Source organism: Eschrichtius robustus, chromosome 3 (genome assembly GCF_028021215.1).
Source record: "Eschrichtius robustus isolate mEscRob2 chromosome 3, mEscRob2.pri, whole genome shotgun sequence".
In the NCBI taxonomy this organism is placed as follows: domain Eukaryota; kingdom Metazoa; phylum Chordata; class Mammalia; order Artiodactyla; family Eschrichtiidae; genus Eschrichtius; species Eschrichtius robustus.
The window spans coordinates 16,313,622-16,337,083 of NC_090826.1; the positions used below are offsets into that span (position 1 = coordinate 16,313,622).

The following is a 23,462-nucleotide window of genomic DNA, read 5'->3' on the forward strand; positions in this document are numbered from 1 at the left end:
CATTAGCAATGATTTCCTAGAAATGTTTCAAGGAAAAGATTAAATCTTATGATACAGGAAAAATAAGGTCACTGGTGGTCATTCATAATGTTGTTATAAATACAGTGGTAGGAACAAAAGTCAGGGTGAATGAGTTTTCTGGAAGTGGAGGCAACAATAAAACTGTTGTTTTGACAAATGGGAAGAAATAGAATAACAGGTAGCAGGAGCAACAGGTCAACATGGGGTTTACCTGTGCAGAGAAGAAGAATAAAAACACAAAAAAGAGAGGGAATGAAGCAAAGATATTCTGTATTAAGAAGAAAAAGTGTCAAGAAAAACGAGGTTGTACTGGCCCTGAAAAAGAAGTCTATTAATCCTGCACTGTATTTGCTTTATCCATTCACTAAAGAACACTTAGCTAATTAATGACATCTCGAAGTCAGTATAATTATTCTTCTGTTTCTGACATTAATAATGGAGAGAACTTGGTCAGAATAGCGATCACTGTTAGATAGCCTCATCCACCAGAGGGCAGGCAGCAGAAGCAAGAACTACAATCCTGCAGCCTGTGGAACAAAAACCACATTCACAGAAAGACAGACAAGATGAAAAGGCAGAGGGCTATATACCAGATGAAGGAACAAGATAAAACCCTAGGAAAACAACTAAATGAAGTGGAGATAGGCAACCTTCCAGAAAAAGAACTGAGAATAATGATAGTGAAGATGATCCAGGACCTCGGAAAAGGAATGGAGGCAAAGATCTATAAGATGCAAGAAATGTTTAACAAAGACCCAGAAGAATTAAAGAACAAACAAACAGAGATGAACAATACAATAACTGAAATGAAAACTACACTAGAAGGAATCAATAGCAGAATAACTGAGGCAGAAGAACGGAGAAGTGACCTGGAAGACAGAATGGTGGAATTCACTGCTGCAGAACAGACTAAAGAAAAAACAATGAAAAGAAATGAAGACAGCCTAAGAGACCTCTGGGACAACATAAAACGCAACAACATTCGCATTATAGGGGTCCCAGAAGGAGAAGAGAGAGAGAAAGGACCAGAGAAAATATTTGAAGAGATTATAGTCAAAAACTTCCCTAACATGGGAAAGGAAATAGCCACCCAAGTCCAGGAAATGCAGAGTCCCATACGTGATAAACCCAAGGAGAAACACACCGAGACACATAGTAATCAAATTGGCAAAAATTAAAGACAAAGAAAAATTATTGAAAGCAGCAAGGGAAAAACGACAAATAACATACAAGGGAACTCCCATAAGGTTAACAGCTGATTTCTCAGCAGAAACTCTACAACCCAGAAGGGAGTGGCACGATATACTTAAAGTGATGAAAGGGAAGAACTTACAACCAAGATTACTCTACCCAGCAAGGATCTCATTCAGATTCGATGGAGAAATCAAAAGCTTTACAGACAAGCAAAAGCTAAGAGAATTCAGCACCACCAAACCAGCTCTACAATAAATGCTAAAGGAACTTCTCTAAGTGGGAAACACAAGAGAAGAAAAGGACCTACAAAAACAAACCCAAAACAATTAAGAAGATGGTCATAGGAACATACATATCGATAATTACCTTACATGTGAATGGATTAAATGCTCCAACCAAAAGACACAGGCTTGCTGAATGGATACAAAAACAAGACCCATATATATGCGGTCTACAAGAGACCCACTTCAGACCTAGGGACACATACAGACTGAAAGTGAGGGGATGGAAAAAGATATTCCATGCAAATGGAAATCAAAAGAAAGCTGGAGCAGCAATACTCATATCCGATAAAATAGACTTTAAAATAAAGAATGTTACGAGAGACAACAAAGGACACTACATAATGATCAAGGGATCAATCCAAGAAGAAGATATAACAATTATAAATATATATGCACCCAACATAGGAGCAGCTCAATACATAAGGCAACTGCTAACAGCTATAAAAGAGGAAATCGACAGTAACACAATAATAGTGGGGGACTTTAACACCTCACTTACACCAATGGACAGATCATCCAGACAGAAAATTAATAAGGAAACACAAGCTTTAAATGACACAACAGACCAAATAGATTTAATTGATATTTGTAGGACATTCCATCCAAAAACAGCAGATTACACGTTCTTCTCAAGTGCGCATGGAACATTCTCCAGGATAGATCACATCTATCACATCTGGAGAATGTCACAAATCAAGCCTCAGTAAATTTAAGAAAATTGAAATCATATCAAGCATTTTTTCTGACCACAACACTATGAGATCAGAAATCAATTACAGGGAAAAAAACGTAAAAAACACAAACACATGGAGGCTAAACAATACATTACTAAATAACCAAGAGATCACTAAAGAAATCAAAGAGGAAATCAAAAAATACCTAGAGACAAATGACAATGAAAACACGATGATCCAAAACCTTTGGGATGCAGCAAAAGCAGTTCTAAGAGGGAAGTTTATAGCTATACATGTCTACCTCAAGAAATAAGAAAAATCTCAAATAAACAATCTAACATTACACCTAAAGCAACTAGAGAAAGAAGAACAAACAAAACGCTAAGTTAGCAGAAGGAAAGAAATCATAAAGATCGAGCAGAAATAAATGAAATAGAAACAAACAAAACAATAGCAAAGATCAATAAAACTAAAAGCTGGTTCTTTAAGAAGATAAACAAAATTGATAAGCCATTAGCCAGACTCATCAAGAAAAAGAGGGAGAGGACTCACATCAATAAAATTAGAAATGAAAAAGGAGAAGTTACAACAGACACCGCAGAAATACAAAGCATCCTAAGAGACTACTACAAGCAACTCTATGCCAATAAAATGGACAACCTGGAAGAAATGGACAAGTTCTTAGAAAGGTATAACCATAACCTTCCAAGACTGAACCAGGAAGAAATAGAAAATATGAACAGACCAATCACAAGTAATGAAATTGAAACTGTGATTAAAAATCTTCCAACAAACAAAAGGCCAGGACCAGATGGCTTCACAAGTGAATTCTATCAAACACTTAGAGAAGAGCTAACACCCATCCTTCTCAAACTCTTCCAAAAAATTGCAGAGGAAGGAACACTCCCAAACTCATTCTATGAGGCCACCATCACCCTGATACCAAAACCAGACAAAGATACTACAAAAAAAGAAAATTACAGACCAATATCACTGATGAATAGAGATGCAAAAATCCTCAACAAAATACTAGCAAACAGAATCCAACAACACATTAAAAGGATCATACACCACCATCAAGTGGGATTTATCCCAGGGATGCAAGGATTCTTCAATATATGCAAATCAATCAATGTGATACACCATATTAACAAACTGAAGAATAAAAACCATATGATCATCTCAATAGATGCAGAAAAGGCTTTTGACAAAATTCAACACCCATTTATGATAAAAACTCTCTAGAAAGTGGGCATAGAGGGAACCTACCTCAACATAATAAAGGCCAAATACGAGAAACGCACGGCAAACATCATTCTCAATGGTGAAAAACTGAAAGCATTTCCTCTAAGATCAGGAACAACACAAGGATGTCCACTCTCACCACTATTATTCAACATAGTGTTGGAAGTCCTAGCCACGGCAATCAGAGAAGAAAAAGAAATAAAAGGAACACAAATTGGAAAAGAAGAAGTAAAACTGTCACTGTTTGCAGATGACATGATACTATACATAGAGAATCCTAAAAATGCCACCAGAAAACTACTAGAGCTAATCAAAGAATTTGGTAAAGTTGCAGTATACAAAATTAATGCACAGAAATCTCTTGCATTCCTATACACTAATGATGAAAAATCTGAAAGAGAAATTAAGGAAACACTCCCATTTACCACTGCAACAAAAAGAATAAAATACCTAGGAATAAACCTACCCAGGGAGACAAAAGACCTGTATGCAGAAAACTATAAGACACTGATGAAAGAAATTAAAGATGATACAAACAGATGGAGAGATATACCATGTTCTTGGATTGGAAGAATCAACATTGTGAAAATGACTCTACTACCCAAAGCAATCTACAGATTCAATGCAATCCCTATCAAACTACCACAGGCATTTTGCACAGAACTAGAACAAAAAATTTCACAATTTGTATGGAGACACAAAAGACCCCGAATAGCCAAAGCAATCTTGAGAAAGAAAAATGGAGCTGGAGGAATCAGGCTCCCTGACTTCAGACTATATTACAAAGCTACAGTAATCAAGACAGTTTGGTACTGGCACAAAAACAGAAATATAGATCAATGGAACAGGATAGAAAGCCCAGAGATAAACCCACGCACATATGGTCACCTTATCTTTGATAAAGGGGGCAAGCATATACAGTGGAGAAAAGACAGCCTCTTCAATAAGTGGTGCTGGGAAAATTGGACAGGTACATGTAAAAGTATGAAATTAGAACACTCCCTGACAACATACACAAAAATAAACTCAAAATGGATTAAAGACCTAAATGTAAGGCCACACACTATCAAACTCTTAGAGGAAAACATAGGCAGAACACTCTATGACATAAATCACAGCAAGATCCTTTTTGACCCAGCTCCTAGAGAAATGGAAATAAAAACCACAAAAATAAACAAATGGGACCTAATGAAACTTAAAAGCTTTTGCACAGCAAAGGAAACCATAAACAAGACCAAAAGACAACCCTCAGAATGGGAGAAAATATTTGCAAATGAAGCAACTGACAAAGGATTAATCTCCAAAATTTACAAGCAGGTCATGCAGCTCAATAACAAAAAAACAAACAACCCAATCCAAAAATGGGCAGAAGACCTAAATAGACATTTCTCCAAAGAAGATATACAGATGGCCAACAGACACATGAAAGAATGCTCAACATCATTAATCATTTGAGAAATGCAAATCAAAGCTACAATGAGGTATCATCTCACACCGGTCAGAATGGCCATCATCAAAAAATCTACAAACAATAAATGCTGGAGAGGGTGTGGAGAAAAGGGAACCCTCTTGCACTGTTGGTGGGAATGTAAATTGATACAGCCACTATGGAGAACAGTATGGAGGTTCCTTAAAAAACTAAAAATAGAACTACCATACGACCCAGCAATCCCACTACTGGGCATATACCCTGAGAAAACCATAATTCAAAAAGAGTCATGTACCAAAATGTTCATTGCAGCTCTATTTACAATAGCCAGGACATGGAAGCAACCTACGTGTCCATCATTGGATGAATGGATAAAGAAGATGTGGCACATATATACAATGGAATATTACTCAGCCATAAAAAGAAATGAAATGGAGGTATTTGTAATGAGGTGGATGGAGTTAGAGTCTGTCGTACAGAGTGAAGTAAGTCAGAAAGAGAAAAACAAATACAGTATGCTAACACATATATATGGAATCTAAGGGGAAAAAAAAATGTCATGAAGAACCTAGTGGCAAGATGGGAATAAAGACACAGACATACTAAAGAATGGACCTGAGGATATGGGGAGGGGGAGGGGTGAGATATGACAGGGTGAGAGAGTGTCATGGACATATATACACTACCAAATGTAAAATAGATAGCTGGTGGGAAGCAGCTGCATAGCACAGGGAGATCAGCTCGTTGCTTTGTGACCGCCTGGGGGGGTGGGATGGGGAGGGTGGGAGGGAGGAAGATGTGGGAGGGAGGAGATATGGGAACGTGTGTATATGTGTAGCTGATTCACTTTGTTATAAAGCAGAAACTAACACACCACTGTGAAGCAATTATATTTCAATAAAGATGTTTAAAAAAAAAAAAGAAATTAAAGATGATACCAACAGATGGAGAGATATACCATGTTCTTGGATTGGAAGACTCAATATTGTGAAAATGACTATACTACCCAAAGCAATCTACAGATTCAATGCAATCCCTATCAAATTACCAATGGCATTTTTTACGGAACTAGAAGAAATCATCTTAAAATTTGTATGGAGACACAAAAGACCCTGAATAGCCAAAGCAGACTTGAGGGAAAAAAATGGAGCTGGGGGAATCAGACTTCCTGACTTCAGACTATACTACAAACTACAGTAATCAAGACAATATGGTACTGGCACAAAAACAGAAACATAGATCAATGGAACAAGATAGAAAGCCCAGAGATAAACCCATGCACCTATGGTCAACTAATCTATGACAAAGGAGGCAAAGATATACAATGGAGAAAAGACAGTCTCTTCAGTAAGTGGTGCTGGAAAACTGGACAGCTACATGTAAAAGAATGAAATTAGAACACTCCCTAACACCATACACAAAAATAAACTCAAAATGGATTAAAGACCTAAATGTAAGACCGGACACTATAAAACTCTTAGAGGAAAACATAGGAAGAACACTCTTTGACATAAATCACAGCAAGATCTTTTTTGACCTACCTCCTAGAGTAATGGAAATAAAAACAAAAATAAACAAATGGGACCTAATGAAACTTCAAAGCCTTTGCACAGCAAAGGAAACCATAAACAAGACAAAAAGGCAACCCTCAGAATGGGAGAAAATATTTGCAAACGAATCAACGGAAAAAGGATTAATCTCCAAAATATATAAACAGCTCATGCAGCTCAATATTAAAGAAACAAACAGCCCAATCCAAAAATGGACAGAAGACCTAAATAGACATTTCTCCAAAGAAGACATACAGATGGCCAAGAAGCACATGAAAACCTGCTCAACATCACTAATTATTAGAGAAATGCAAATCAAAACTACAATGAGGTATCACCTCACACTAGTTAGAATGGGCAACATCAGAAAATCTACAAACAACAAATGCTGGAGAGGGTGTGGAGAAAAGGGAACCCTCTTGCACTGTTGGTGGGAATGTAAATTGATACAGCCAGTATGGAGAACAGTATGGAGGTTCCTTAAAAAACTAAAAATAGATTTACCATGTGATCCAGCTATCCCACTACTGGGCATATACCCAGAGAAAACCGTAATTCAAAAAGACACATGCACCCCAATGTTCATTGCAGCACTATTTACAATAGCCAGGTCATGGAAGCTACCTAAATGCCCATCGACAGACGAATGGATAAAGAAGTTGTGGTACATATATACAATGGAATATTACTCAGCCATAAAAAGGAACGAAATTGAGTCATTTGTTGAGACGTGGACGGATCTAGAGACTGTCATACAGAGTGAAGTAAGTCAGAAAGAGAAAAACAAATATCGTATATTAACACATGTATGTGGAACCTAGAAAAATGGTACAGATGAGCCAGTTTGCAGGGCAGAGGTTGAGACACAGATGTAGAGAACAGACATATGGACACCAAGGGGGGAAAACTGCGGTGGGGTGGGGATGGTGGTGTGCTGAATTGGGCGACTGGGATTGACATGTATACACTGATGTGTATAAAATTGATGACTGATAAGAACCTGCAGTATAAAACAAACAAACAAAAAACAAAACAACTAATACTAAACTTTCATTGGGTTATTTGTATGGAAATATGTTAATATAAATGTTACAGACATTAAAAAAAAAAAAAGAGAATAGCCATCACTAAAAAGTCTACAAATAACAAATGCTGGAGAGGGTGTGGAGAAAAGGGAACCCTCCTACACTGTTGGTGGGAATGTAAACTGGTGCAGCCACTATGGAAAACAGTATGTAAATCCAGCAATTCCACTCCTGGGCATATATCCAGACAAAAGTATAATTGGAAAAGATACATGCACCCCCACTGTTCATAGCAGCATTATTTACAATAGCCAAGATATGGAAACAACCTAAATGTCCATCAACAGATGAATGGATAAAGAAGATGTGATATATATATATATATGTATATATATATATAATGGAATACTACTCAGCCATAACAAAGAATGAAATAATGCCATTTGCAGCAACATGGATGGACCTAGAGATTATCATACTAAGTGAAGTAAGTCAGAAGGAGAAAGACAAATACCATATGATATCATTTATATGATGTAGAATCTAAAATATGACACAAATGTACTTATCTACAAAACAGAAACAGACTCACAGACATAGAAAACAAATTTATGGTTACAAAAGGGGAAAGGGGGTGGGGGAGAGATAAATTAGAGTTTGGAATTAGCAGATACACACTACTATATATAAAATAGATAAACCACAAGGTCCTACTGTATAGCACAGGGAACTATATACAATATCCTATAATAAACCATAATGGAAAAGAATATAAAAAATAATATATGTATGATATACATACACACACACACACACACATATATATCTGAGTCATTTTGCTTTATACTAGAAACTAACACAACACTGTAAATCAACTATACTTCAATAAAAAATTGAAAAAAAAATCATGGGGAGAATTCTGTTACAGAGTAAAGACGCAGATTACACGTCACAACAAACAGACTATTCAGTAACTACAACACTGTGAGTAACAATCTCTTAAAGCTTCAGTTTCTTCTAGGAAGAAGAAAAAAGAGACAATATCTATTCCTTCCTTCATAGGTGTTGTAAGAATCTAATGAAATACGGCACTAATACAAGTGCCTTAAATACTAAAACAAGATCTTTTCATCTTCAATGATAAAGATTTAGCAGGAATTTTAACTATCTTTGCAAACCTTTTAGGTCCCTATTCATTAAGTAATTCTCAGAGGGACTGGAGGGAGGGATGTAGAAGACGCTTTAAAAAGAAAAAAAAAGGTTGAGATACATTGAGAAGAAATGGAGGAAAGATCAGGTACTTGATTTTAGTGAATCTGGAGAAGGATGTACTTAGGGACAAATGTCTGGGGCAATTACTAGAAAGATGAACAAAGGCAAGCAGCCAATTAAGGTTGGACAACATGGCTTTGTGTTGGATCAGTTCATCTTGGTCCTGACTTTGTATGCACAATTTTGCTGGTTATCATATTGTTTAACAAGTATTTATTGAGTATCTACTATGTATGAGGCTCTGTGTGTGCTCAATCAAAATCGGGATTTGTAAGGCACATCTCTTTCCCAGGAACATTATCATACTAAGTACATAACTGGGCTCCAGGAACCTACCAAGTGCTTTATATTGCTTCATTTAATCTTCACAATGCCCTATGAGGTACATTATATTAGCATCTTATTTAGTATCAAATTAGTATCTTAATTAGTATCAAAAACATCCAAAGGATATAATAGAGGTAACCCAGGGATAGGAACTGGCATTGTGTGTACAGCAAAAGATGAATAGAGACTTTGTATAATTTGACACACAAAAATAATTTTGTGTGGATTAAAGGAATTCATTCAATTTACCCTAAGGAGTTCTGAGGGCAGGATATGTACAGAAAGATGCACAGACTTCAATTTTATTACAAAGGACTATGGAGAAGATGGGTTTCTAAATTCTAACTTATTAGAAATGAAACTTATTAAAGCAATATACTAACTAGACTAGCACAGGGTAATGACTGAGAATCTAAAAACACATTTTTAAGAAAAGCAAATATTGATCTAAACCTGAATGGTAGAATTCTATGATATATGAGCCCTCTAAATATAGTGTCTGTTTTGAAAAGCACACAGAATGCAATTTCAAGAGAAAACAGTAGGTGGCTGGCATCTATGACAGCTTTTAGAATAATGCTTGTAATATGAAAAAAATCAGGAAAAATCTTAAACTAAAATCTCTACATATATTATAATAACAGGGCAAAAAGACAAATTAAAACAATATCATTATAATCCCAAAACAGTGTTAGAGTGTGCTTCTGTTCTCACCTGGGTTTTAATGTTTTCAGGATCCTCAGCTTGGCTGTCTCGTTTTTGGCTGGGCTTCCAGGCGTTCTCTGCCTTTTTCAGGTGCACGTCTTCTTTTACAGAGACTGTGATGATCTTTCTGGGTTCTCTTCTCTGTCCAGGTTGAGATCTCCGTGCTCCAACATTCAACAACTAGGACAAGAATATTTTTTATAATATCGACACAGAGTACTTACAATTTACTGTCTCTGCTGTGCTGCTCAAGTCAGGACTGATGAACACACCAAACACTTCTGGATGCAAAGATGGGTACTAGGCATTCAATTTAGATGTGATCTTTTTTTTGGAGGGGGATGTCTTAGAACACCATCACTGTAATTTACACCACCACTACAATTTTTGACCATGAAATCCTAAATGAGATAACTAAAGTGATGGAAAATTATGTTTGATAAAGCTGTTAGTCCTAACAAAAAAGATTACCCTTAACTGAAGCATCTTCTTTTTTTTTTTTTAACTAGTTATGTGACTTGGGACTGGTCACTTGAACAATTACAAAAATTCACAGGCAGAAATCATCACAGTTACAAATGTGCTTCAAAAACTGGTTCTCTAAACTTCATGTGAAATGCAAATACACCCTTACCATGAAAATTATCTATAGCATAGACACCCAGCCTGACTGTAGATCTTAATGGATCCCTCAAAGTTTGCTGGGTCAGAAATACTAACACAAGTCTTCCTTCTATTATTAATGAAATCCAACTAAATTGCTCTCTGAAAAAAGTGTCTTCCTTTCTTTGTCAGCTCTTTGTTCCTTCTAGATTCCCTCTGTACTCATTCTGTTGAAACCAATATATGTTAGCATGTCACACTGGTCATCAAATTAAAAATTGTTACTGTAAGAGCAATGGTAAGTTAAAAGTTGTATTCTGTGTATTAAAATATTCATAATAGTTGCTACTCTAAATGCTTGGAAATACTTTTTCACGATTAAATATTTGGGTTGATAGTAAGTTCTGCTCCTCCCAGATCTGTAGCATATTGACAGCCTTTACTTTTTCGAACATGTCCTTCTCTAAACGATGAGTAAATATTGCAATTAGGTTTCAAGAGGAAAGAAAAAAACACTTCACACAAGACATATAGACCAGAATCATATCTCACTTAATGTCCCAACACTACCCTTTAAGTAGAAACTTAAAGGTCATGCTTTATATATAAAGACACATTCTAAGAGACATGGTCTGAGGCCTTTGATAAGCTTCAAAGCCTTTACACATGACTTATCTCAGAATTAATTATTCTCTTACCCTTTACCATCTGCCCTAATTAGAAATAGCAGTATCAAGGATGTATCAGGATCAAAACTTAGAATTTCTGGAAAATACACAGCAGTCTTGTCAAATACATCCAGCTAAGGACTTGGTACTGATGATATGATCTTAAGACTATTTCATAAACATGAAAAAGCTGAGGTCAAATAAACCCAGAGGTACCATGCATGGTGTAACTGAGAGAGAACTAAAGAGGATCACCATACTAGAAAAGTACCAACAGGGAACAGCTGCTAAACCAGACAGTACCGAAACCTTGATATGGCAGCTCAGGCAAAAGAATTCTGTTAAGAAAAGGTAGTAAACCATGTATTGTCTGGTTCTTATAATTCAGGATATATTCTAGTGTTAATTCATGTGGGTTACTATCCTTTTCAATGTTTGGATAAAATTCAAAGATCACAAGGCATTTAACTTAATCAATGCATCTGAACATAAAAATTTGTCAGGGACAAAGATTGGTGGGTGTAATAAAAGGTAATTATGTCAAAATCGTGTAAGAGCCATAGTATAATCTGTGGATATAATTTTAATCATGTTTGAAAAAAGTTAGAAAACGTCCACTTCCAAAAAAATACTGCAAACACCGATGAATGTTTGAGATTTCTAAAAAGTAAGTATGATTTACGCTACAACTCTTTACCTGCCCCAAGACAGGTAATATGAGTAATATGAGTGAATTTCAAAACGAGCAGCATAGAGATGTGAGATACAGTACTAAATAGATAACAACAGTGTTTCAAAGGAAAAAAAGTTTTGAAAAGATAAGATAAACTGTTAGTCTAGGATTAAAAAATTGAAATTATAATCCATGTGCAGCCTTCCAAGACAAATTTAACTTTATCTGTATCTCTGGATAAAACTAAGATAGATACTGTTCACAAATATTTACCTAAGTATACTGAGTCCTCAATAGATTACTATTCTTATAAATGCTTAACATGCTTGATTAATTAATCTCTAACATTCTTATGCTTATACTCTGAGAATGTTTATACTCTGAGAATGATTCACTGTCTGGTGAAGTGGAGAAAAGAGGCAGATGAGAAGACAAAAGAATTGTGGACTCTTGAATACAATTCTGCTACTTATGAGCAAAGTTACTGTGAGCAAGTCTCAACTTTGCTGAACTTAAACTTTCTCACATATTAAATGCTTATCTTACCTACAAGTTATTACGAGGATCACAGGATACAATAAGGCATGTAAAAGGACCTTAAAAACTAGGTACAATATCAGGTATTATCATCAATACCAAAGGAAAAAAAGAAACTTTTAAAAAAGTGATATATAGACTGGTATAATTACCTTTAAACATTTCGTGTCCTTTGTGTGTGTGTGAAAAACTTAATATAAATTGTCAGATTTACAGTATCTTTCAAAAGTTGCACCATATGTAATGAATGACTTACCTACTAAATACAAACAAAATCTAGGATCCTGTGCTGAGAGTTATGGAATATATACAAAGAAATAAAGCCTGGTTTCTTTGCTTGAAGGCCAATCCTGACTGATGACTTGAAGAGGAACTTTGAGGTATAATGTGTGCAGGGTCCACAAATGTCAAAACTAAAATGAAGTGTCAAAATTTGAGGCTAACTAGTGATACACAATTTTTTTCAGGTGAGCTAAAAAATTTAAAATTTTTTACCCACTCTTTTTCTTAAATGTATTAAATAAGAAACTATACACATCTCTGCTGTAGAATTTAATATACATTGCTCCTATCTCACTCAGAGACTATAAGCTCAAACACTTCTGCTTACCTGGATAACCAAAGAAAATAGGACCAATATTCATTCTAGCATTCTTTAAAGAGAGATAACCAAGGGTCCCTTTAAGAGAGAGGGAAGGATGATATGAGCTTAGGAAACCTCTTTGCACCTAGGATTTTTATAACAGCTCAGTGAATCTCAAAGTTAGTTAAAATGAACATGAGTGGCAAGTTACCACTATAGGTCCACAGCCCCTTTCTCAATACATTTCTTCTGGGGCACTTTCTGTGATGTCTGCCAACAGATTACTATTAAAATTAACACCACAATAGCCAAGTAATTTGATTTTTTAAAAACTAGAGGGATGATACTGCCTGGGTGCTTCCAACAGATATACACTTAACTGTCCATCAAAAGACCTACCTTTATGTTTAAAAATTGTATGTAACTGCATATGACGCTAAAACAATTGCTACACATTAAAAATATTTTATAGCAAGTCTGTTGCAGGAAAGTTTATACCAGGAGTCCTGGAAAATTAAGCTATCCTAAGAAGCATACCTAGTAGATCTTAACATCTTTGCATGGTAATTATTTATAAGCCAATTTGGAAGCTGTATGGAACCAGAAACTATGAAGAGTAGGGCTGCTGTTTTTTTCCAAGCAGCATTATTGATATATAATACATATCCTTTAAAATTCTCATCTTTATCTTCACCAATATACCAAGGTAAGCTGGACAAATTACATGGAAAATGTTTGTTTGCTATGGGAGATGTTGGAAGAATAATTACTTGCATTAAGACTTAACATATTAATATTACCTTGATTAATCAAAATAATTCCACTTAAAAATTAGCTTGTGGCACATGACAAAGCTATGCAAAGAAAGTGAATTAAACAAAGCACATTTTTTGGAGACACTACAAATTATTGATAATGGCTCATTCCCTGTCACATTACTTTGCACCAAATAACCCATTTATCTGATATATGCAGGCACATAAATTATTGGGCAAACATACATTGTGATAGTTACTTTTAAAACTCCTTTTCTAATTTCAGTATTTTGAGAGAGATATACTTATTCTTAATTCATAGTATTTCCTTTATGCTATACCTGATTATTAGACAATAGCAAGCTGATAATGAAAAGTGACAGTATACACGGGAAGAGGAGATGCCGGAATTCATATCTTCTGTGACTAACATATGAACAAAACTGAGCAACATGATAACCACAGATATTAACCAGGGAATAATCAAAATGGCATCAACATTATTTCAAATGTTTGGCAAAACAAAGATATAAAACGAAACCAGAACTAAAACAAACGTTAACAAATATAAATTTAACCCACCAACAAGGGAAATAATGCTGAAAAACAAGGTATAAAATGGTTTCTAGAAAGCTGCTTTCTAAGACTCTCTGGTGTGGAAATTCAAAAATTTAGAAAAAATTTTAATTTGGTATTTAGAGAAATTAGATAAACATTAAATTTCAAACCTGTGAGAACAGAATATTATATACACAGAGGTCTTTAAGATGGTGATGCTCAATAAAAAGTATGCTTCAAATTAAGATTTTCTGTAAGTTTTACTGTATAAAGCCTCCAACACGGTATAGACCTTTAAGTATTTTCAATCAGTATTTGGCTGCAGGCAAATAATTCAAATAATTCAAATGTCTACCAAGTGTCATTTGTTTTCAAACAGTGTAGTCTTATTTCAAAGCAGGTTTCAAAAGTTGCCATTCCAGAAATAAAAAGGTGATGGGGAAATAAAAAATGTCACCTTATATAAAAATATTTTTACAAACATAAAATAAAGTAGTGTAAACAGGGTGATCCACAAATGTACATCAAACCCCAAGCTCCTTCAGAACTTCAGATTAAGTGTTCTCTATGCCATTCCAACTTGGGAAAAAGAGGTATTCACATCACTGGCAACTTTACCCCATGCTTTCTGTAAGTCTACAAAGCATGGAGTAGGCAGAGCCTGCCAAATTCTGCATAGTGCAGTGCCCCAGCATAACTCCATTGGTGATGCCACTTCCACCGCTGAAGAGCCTGCCACTGGGGGTGTAAAGGCAATGTGCAGTTTACCAACTGCACTCTTTTGTACATATCATTTTTTCATATTTTGACTTCACAACCTACAGTAAATGAGAAGAGCAAAACAGAAAATATAACACCACAGACTACTGTTTTTTTGTTTGTTTTTTTTTTAAAGATTCAGCGCACCCCTAGAGGCAGGCTCTTCAGGGGTGGGTGAGACATCTCCAGTGGAGTGCAAGTTGGGGCTTTGCTCTGTTCCAGAATTGGCAATCCATGCCTGCTCTGCACTTTGCAAATCTGTAGAAACAAAGACAAAGAGATGACCATTAGCTGAATGTCATCAGAGACCTCTAGTATATATATCAGGACACCTCAAGACAGAACAGGAATCCTATTCAAGATTGGCTCTATTTTTAACCCATTTGCAGGTCTTTTCAACTGCAAAAATATGAAAAAAAAATCGAGACCAAATTAATGTAGACCAGCTTCTTTCAAGTAAAGACGACTCAAGTGTATTCTTTATTTGTTTTAATATTAGTATGGAAAGGATAGTCTTCGCCTCTTCTACTTCTTCTTCTTGGTTAGAAGAATCAAGGAATAAAAAGCTGCTTGCTCTCTTGCCGTTAGACAAGATGACATGAAGTCTATGACAGTTTCTAACTAACTGGGTTGTAGGGAACTTGCACTTACAGGTACACCTCTTCCACCAGGGGCTTGCCTTCCAAAATCTGCAAAGGCTGGAGTAAAGTCTGGTCCTCGAGGTAAAATCCGAGGATCCAGAGTTCGCATTGGCAATTTTGGTTGGTTGATCTGCACAAAGAAACAAAGGAAAGCTTAACACAAGTTCCAGAGCATTCAGTGCCAAGAAGATAAAAACTTAGACTGAAAAGTTATGTCAGCTGAAAAGACAAGCACTGGCTTTTTGAGCCAGTGGGAGTCCAATCTGAATCCTGATAGATTCTCCTGGGCTAGCCACAGAGCCCTTAGTCAACAATGGTTTTTTGGTTCCCTGGGAATGATTAGGCTTACAATTCCCAAGGGGAGGCTAGACAATCAGTGGACTGGTTCACTAGACACTTAGGACCAGTAGAATGGCACAAGACAAGCTATTTTGAGAACTTATGAACTAGGGCCAAATTTTGGAATCTTTTTCCAGGATCATCAAAGCACTTGCCTCAAAGAAACCTGATATTGCCCCTTTCGGTTTTGATGCTGTTGACTTATGGTTAGTAAAGGATGTATTTTGAGTGGACAACAAATCTCAAAAGGAGATAAGTTTCACGTATTATGACTCATTTAATTTTCCTTTTTTTTTTTTGGTTGCGCCGCACCCCTTGCAGGATCTTAGTTCCCTGACCAGGGATTGAACCTGGGCCCTGGCAGTGAAAGTGCCGAGTCCTAACCACTGGACTGCCAGGGAATTCCCTATGATGACTCAGTTAAAATCTCACTTTGTCTGCCATGTTAATCGGAGATATCTGGCTTTGTATAGGCGTATAATGTGACTATACCCTCAGCAAAGCTAAGTAGCTCAGTGAGAAATCAACTCATGATTGGCCAAAGTCAGAAACAGATAAGGTAGGAAGACAGGAAGGAATATCTTCTAAGATGATAATCTAATTCAGTGGGTATAACAAAACTTGCCCTCTGAGGTACCGAAGTAGTTTCAAATTAGTACCACCAATCATTCAACTGTCCTCATGTTAGTACCTAACAGAGAGGACTCAGCAAGAGAAATAAAACGATTTGTTGCTATAACAGAATAAAATAATATAAATAAGGTCTGGAAAAGCAGCTGCTGGAAATCCCAATAAGAACTGTATCTCATTTTGTAACAAAGTTACTGTCTACACTTTAATTAGGGATTAACAGTTCCTCTATAAAATGAGAGCTTAGTCACCAGAACTGGTTCATCACTGATTTACATGAAATTATTTGGGCAGATATACACCTGACTTTACATCTTTTAATTTAATAAACAGATGAAATAAACACTGACTGGACTAATTTTCTGTATGCACCATTAAGAACAGATGTAAAGAGAAAGGGTGCCTATTTATTTGCACAGGTTAAAGACTAATCCTCCTATAAGTATCTCTCAGGGAAATTTTGAGTTATACACTATTTGAATTATGTTAACTCCCACTGAAGTTCGATCTGCCAAATACTTTCCTAGGTTTCTGACCTAACCTCAATACCATTCTAATTCCCTATTGAGGTTTTAGAACAGTGGGGAAAGATAGGTATATTAGCCCAACAGACACAGTTTCTACCACATCACTAGGAAACAGCCATAATAAGCTGACAATAAGTTTTAAAACTTTACCCCTCAAATATGAGCCAAACCCCACAATTACTGTAATCTATAATAAACCCAAAACCCAACAATGCTTAATTAAACATTTAATTCAAATGCCATTTGGTCTAACAATTTCTAAGAATTGCTCACACTTCACATATTTGCACTGATAGTTAAAAACAGTTCCCACCAAAAAGACATAGCTTTCTCTGAGTGCTCAGCTTACCTTGTCAAGAACCACATCACTGATGGGAGGCAGGCCCTCTGGTTTCTGAATACATGCTGGCATGAACTGGAAATCCAGCAAAAACTCCCTGTCATACTGCTTCTTGCCTTCTGTATCAGCAGGCTTCCAGGATTCTAAAAAGAGGAATGCAGGCAGACAACTGTCTATAAGGTCATTATATGTATATCCAGTAAGAGTATAAGCTGATTGCAATATTTTACTTTATCTCATCAGATACAAACAAAGCCACCAAGGAAACACTGAGCTTCAGTCAGAAAATGTCATATAAAGATTTAAACTGTTATTTGTTCTTTTATCCCCTTCTGGATACCTTTGAATAGTAAAGTAATCTGAAGTAAGGTGCTATAGGAACCATTTCATTTACACATTAAGCAGCCTTTGGTCAGGGACATGTAATAATCCTCATTAAATAAACTACCAAGCCTTTTTTTTAAATACAATTTTTAAAGGTTATACTCCATTTGCAGTTATTACAAAATATTGGCTCTATTCCCCATGTTGTACAATACATCCTGTAGCCTATCTTACACCCAGTAGTTTGTACATAATAATACTCTTGGTTTCCTGGAAAAGAAGGATACTTTGTATGTTCACTTGGAAATGTTACTTTGGAGGGAAAAAAAAAAAAGGTAAAAGGATGTAAAACACAAAAGCAAATAACTTATTAAAGATTCTGAAAAGTCTAAGCAGTCTATAGATTATTTTCCCTGATTACAGTTTAATCTGAAGAAAATAAAATAATGTACTTGCTTACTGAGCTGACTAGACCGGAAGAGCACATATCTTTGTCCAAAAATCTTGTCACTAAACATATTCTTAGCTAATATTTTTAATATGAATTTTAAATTAGTTCTTTGCCACAGCACTTACTTTGCTACTCTTACTATTGTTTCAGCTATCATTACTCACAATTCTACTATCATTATATAAAGTTGGAGAATTTCTTGAAATTTTTATTGGATAATAAAAGCAAGTCACAGTTTTTTCTTTTAATTAACAAAACACTCATCAAAATCAGGTCCCAGATCACTTCATGACAGGACACTGGATCCTTCTTTATCTTAGTGGTTCCTAATATACAGGTCATAGACTCACTGATGGTCTGTGAGAATTTTACAGATATTTTATTACCATATTATATTTATTAAAATATATACAGTTTATTAGGATCTAAATTTTAAATTGCCCTTTTCCTCAGTTACTGCTAGTGTATATTACTGGGGCAAAGGGCAGTTAGTTGATCAATATAGTTAGGGTCTATAGTTGTGCACTTTTTCCTTGCCAAACTAAAGGATAAAAATATAATTTATACAGTCCTAAAAAATGACAAGAGTCCTTCAATCCCTGAACAAGGATTGGTGGTAGCCCAAGTGCTTGGCAGTATAAGCCTGGATCTTTAGAAGAAGTATCAGTATATTGAGCTTTAAGTGTCAGTATATTGAGCTTTAAAACTTTACCACTCAAATCTGAGCCAAACCCCACAATTACTGTAATCTATAATAAACCCAAAACCCAACAATGCTTAATTAAACATTTAATTCAAATGCCATTTGGACTAACAATTTCTAAGAATTGCTTAGAAATTTAAACAAAATTTACAATAGCCTAACCTTACAATTTCATAAAGCTCATTAGGAGTACAGTTCACTGGTAGTGTTTTCACTAAATATAAGTGATCAGTATATTACGGTGGGATCGATGAAGGGCTTTCAAACATTTTTGACTACAACTCACAGTAAGAAATATAGTGATTTCACGACTCTGAGCAAACACACACATATATAAATGAAATTAAAAGTTTAAAAAAAAATACGTCCCTTAGTGCATGTAATGCACTGACAATTTTTATTCTATTCTCCTTTTTAAAAAATGTTGGTTATAACTTACTAAATTAATTTCACAACCTATTAAATCGGTTAAAACCAGAAGTTTGAAAAACACTGGTCGAGATTATTTTTGAGGCCTGATATTTTACATTCAAACACTACCTCATGCGGACGTCACTTTAGATTTGGCAGACTAAGAAAAACTTTTCACCTAACCCAAATTTTCTACCTTTCCCCACATGTCCACACCAACTATCCATAAATCTCAAAGTCAACCATGGTTTCTATAGTATTAGGACAGAGGTTTAGTGCATTTGACGGTGTCTAAAGGTGAAAGATCCTCTAGGGTTTATCACATATTTCATAGGGCACTTCCCATACCACAGGTGCTTAATAACTTAGTCATACTACTTCCAACTGCCTACTGGCGTTCAGCTCTACAGAGTGAGTTCTATCAACAAACTAAGTTCAAGGTTTGTGAAATGACAAGTACACTATCTCAAGGAACATGGCCATCATATCTGAAATATCTCTTTCAATTAAAATGAAAAAATTAAATTTCTCTTGTCGAATTCTACCAACCTAGCACTGATTTCCTTTGCCAGCTGCTCCTCCAATGCCAGTGAAAGCAGAATACCAGCATCAGATCTCACTTCCGCCAACATAGGACTCTCTGGATTTGCTAGCTACTAACGCCCGCCTGCTGATCTATTCTGTAAATATTACATTGTGATGAGCCTCTTCCTTCCATCCAATGTTTCTTCATGAGGAGGCAACATTTCTCTAAGTTGCAGTACAGTGAAGGAGAGAAGGAAAGACATACACAGGAAGACAGGGATAAACTTACCTGATTTAAATGGGAATGTGACCCCTTCACCAGAACTATCAGTGAAGCCTGAATTAGCATCTATTCCTTCACCCTCAGAAACACTCTCAGCACCATTGCGTACAGGCTCAGCCTCTTCTCCATCTTCTTCCACAGTTTTCACATTTTTTAGGTCAGAGGGGTCTCTTTCAGGATGAAACCCTTGGCTCATTTTATCCTGTTCAGATTCAAGTACTTTGTCACCTGAAAGCTCCTCTTCAGCTTTAGGCTAAAGCATAAGTGAACACAGAGGTTATATTCTTTTCACTGTGTGTAAATACACAGGAAGACCCACATTTATCCCCTCAAAAAGCATAGGAAAACATGTCACTCAAGATAAGGATGTCTGTGTTCAGCATATGGTACTAAAATGGTAAGTTTATTTAAAACACTTTTCTCATTTCATGTCCTGGGATAAAGCAGACAATTCAAATGGCTACTGAAATGCTTTAACATGACTAATGAAATCTAAATATACCAAAGGTTAAAAAGGAAAGAACTGTTAATCCTTGGAACTTGATGGACATGAAAGAGTTCTAGTCAGAATCTATATCAAGCACTATTACCCTTGCCACTAAAGCTCAGCAAATATAAAAAGAAACACACTAGAGGGTATTTTTTGTGCTGTCCTCTGGCTGTGAAATAGAGAGTTCAATGAATAGTTTAAAGTATGCTAAGTCCCACAAAGCTGACCATCCCTCACATTTAACAAGGAGGACACTTGTTAGTTAAAATCTATTTTGTTTACTGGTTCTTAGAATTCTCTGAGATTGTGACCTTGTTCAAATTATACATGGAAAAATGCTTGGAATATATTCCCCCAGGGAGAAATCTGGGTTCCAGGGCATCCTATTTTTAAAAGGCAAAATCGAATTAAATTTATTCACCAGATTATTTTTGACCATCTCAGTTTCAGATACAAAAAAAAAAAAAAAGTAATTCTTAAGGGCCATATCAGCCCTCAAAACTCCCTGAGGCAAAGTTCTCAATGAACTTTAAGTCTTTCTTTTTCAAAGGGAAGCACTCTGAAAACAATCCTTTGGAAGAAGCTCTCAAAGGAAACAGCAATTTACCACAAATCCCACTGGATAAATTCACACTAGCAGAGCCAAATTCGAGGCTCTATTGAATTGGTTGAACAGAGGATGGTATAAAAGGATGTCATATACACCAGGAAGCAGTCACCCAACTGATTTATGAAAAAAAATTTTTTAAATTAAAGAGTTACAAACCCTACTTTGTTATTAAGTATTATAACAGATATGATACTAATAAATTTTCTTCTACTAAAATCAGATCATGGGGAAAAGACGCTAAATTTTAAAATGTTATCAACAGAAACAGATGGTTTTTAGGCCTTGTTTCTAAAATGGAAATAAAAAGTTCATGCAAATACACTCCCTTCTCTCTCTCTCTCCCTTGTTCTTCCAACAGGAAGAGCACAGAAACCATCAAAAGAAAGACAGACATAAAAATTCCAAGAAAATAAAAGACGAAAATGATTTATTTTTATAAAACATGGCAGTAAGTGAGGCATCTTTTATACTTTGAGAAGAAACTGATCTACCAAGTTTGAATCATGAATTAGCAACCTCACTTTTTCTTATTCTATACTCTACTATAGTCTAAACTCAAAACAACCTTGTAATACCACCTTATAATTAAGTACAGGTCATCAAGAAGATCTTTAATAATCTGGCATGTGAGTCTGTAAATGGTACTTAAACTTATTACAGAGCAGTATAACTACATTATACAATCATATAGAACTCTTATTATAGATCCTGTAAAATGTGAAAAAATGCTGTTTTAGAGAAAAAAATTTATTGAGTCATCTTCTCTGTACCTAAAACCAACAACAACAAACAATCTATTGGATATAAACAGAGGATGCATTACTTAGAAAGTCAATTTCTAACTGGAAAAAAAAAGTATAAAGAAACTTGGCCCATGAATGACAAACCATAATTCAGAGCACAAAGAATCAATGAGGTGTCTGAGGCACATTATTAGAAGGGATATTTTTCAAGGGAATCCACAAAAAAATTGCTGCATTAAATATTTATGATGATTATTTTTCCTTCAGCAGGATGGAGCTCTACTCAATTAGTCTGTAAATGTCTAACAGTTCTTCAGTTGTTTACCCAGAAAACCAGATTGAAAAAAAGAAAACACTTTATTGGCCAGACTGTCAAAGCAGAAACTTTTATAGGAACTTACTAAAACAAGAATTTAGTTGACAAAACTGCCTGCTTAATGCACAAGTTTTTGTTTTGTTTTGTTTTGTTTTTTTAAATTAATTAATTTATTTATTTTTGGGTGTGTTGGGTCTTCGTTTCCGTGCGAGGGCTTTCTCTAGTTGCGGCAAGCGGGGGCCACTCTTCATCGCGGTGCGCAGGCCTCTCACTGTCGCGGCCTCTTGTTGCAGAGCACAGGCTCCAGACGCGCAGGTTCAGTAGTTGTGGGTCACGGGCCCATTTGCTCCGCGGCATGTGGGATCTTCCCAGACCAGGGCTCGAACCCGTGTCCCCTGCACTGGCAGGCAGATTCTCAACCACTGCACCACCAGGGAAGCCCCAATGCACAAGTTTTTAAAGTGCTAGAAAATGAGATTGACAACTACATATGTAACGATCAATGAAATATCTTAAAAATTTAAAATAAATTTTAGGATGCCCTGACTAACAATTTTAAGATGAATCATCCTTCAAGCTACCTTTCTAGGCTCTAATTTAAAGAATTTGGTTAAGTACTTGCAATAATGTAACAACTCAATATATAACCTAAAATATGCTGATACCTAAACCCATTCTTTTAAAGGCTGAGAAAAATCTAAGAAAAGAAGACCTTGATGATCAGTGAAAAATGAAGACAGTGACAACCAATATTTACTAAACTACTCTGGTAAATGCTCAATTTTAGGAAAGACAAGGGAATAGGATTTCTGGAAAAAGTCTGTGTGCAAATGACCAAATATCTTTTTATTATACTTTTAAACTATAAGTTTAAGAAAAAAGTGATTGGTTCAAAATGAGTCCAAACAGTTCTTCTGTATGAAGAATAACAATCTAAAGCAGGTTTTAGCAAACTATGGCCCGTGGGCCAAATCTGGCTCCTCACCTGTTTTTGTATAGTGTGCAAGGTAAGGATGGTTTTTACACTTGTAATGGTGGAAAAACATTTCAAAGAAGAATATTTTATGATATGTGAATATTATATGAAATTCAAATTTCAATAAACTTTTACTGAAATACAGCCACTCATTCATTTGCACATTGTCTACGGTTGCTTTTGGGCTATAGCAGCAGAGTTGAGAAACTGTGACAGGGATCATATAGTCCACAAAGCCTGATAGTTACTTTACCATCTGGACCGTTATAGGAAAAATTTGTCAACCCCGAC

The 23,462-nt window shown here is 35.7% G+C and overlaps 1 protein-coding gene across 11 annotated transcripts in view; it reads right to left on the reverse strand.

Annotated features, from left to right (window-relative positions):
• Nucleotides 1-23,462, reverse strand: part of EIF4G3 (eukaryotic translation initiation factor 4 gamma 3) — a 389,134-nt gene that overhangs the window by 74,220 nt on the left and 291,452 nt on the right. For 7 of the 11 annotated variants that reach the window (XM_068539087.1, XM_068539094.1, XM_068539088.1 and 4 more), the window contains 5 exons: nt 20,043-20,289; nt 17,349-17,482; nt 15,514-15,633; nt 15,010-15,120; nt 9,736-9,906 (listed from right to left, as the gene is read on the reverse strand). In XM_068539087.1, the coding sequence (XP_068395188.1) occupies nt 9,736-9,906; nt 15,010-15,120; nt 15,514-15,633; nt 17,349-17,482; nt 20,043-20,289 (783 nt within the window). The remainder of the gene's footprint in view (nt 1-9,735; nt 9,907-15,009; nt 15,121-15,513; nt 15,634-17,348; nt 17,483-20,042; nt 20,290-23,462) is intronic. The other 4 variants (XM_068539095.1, XM_068539093.1, XM_068539091.1 and 1 more) reach the window with 1 other exon arrangement.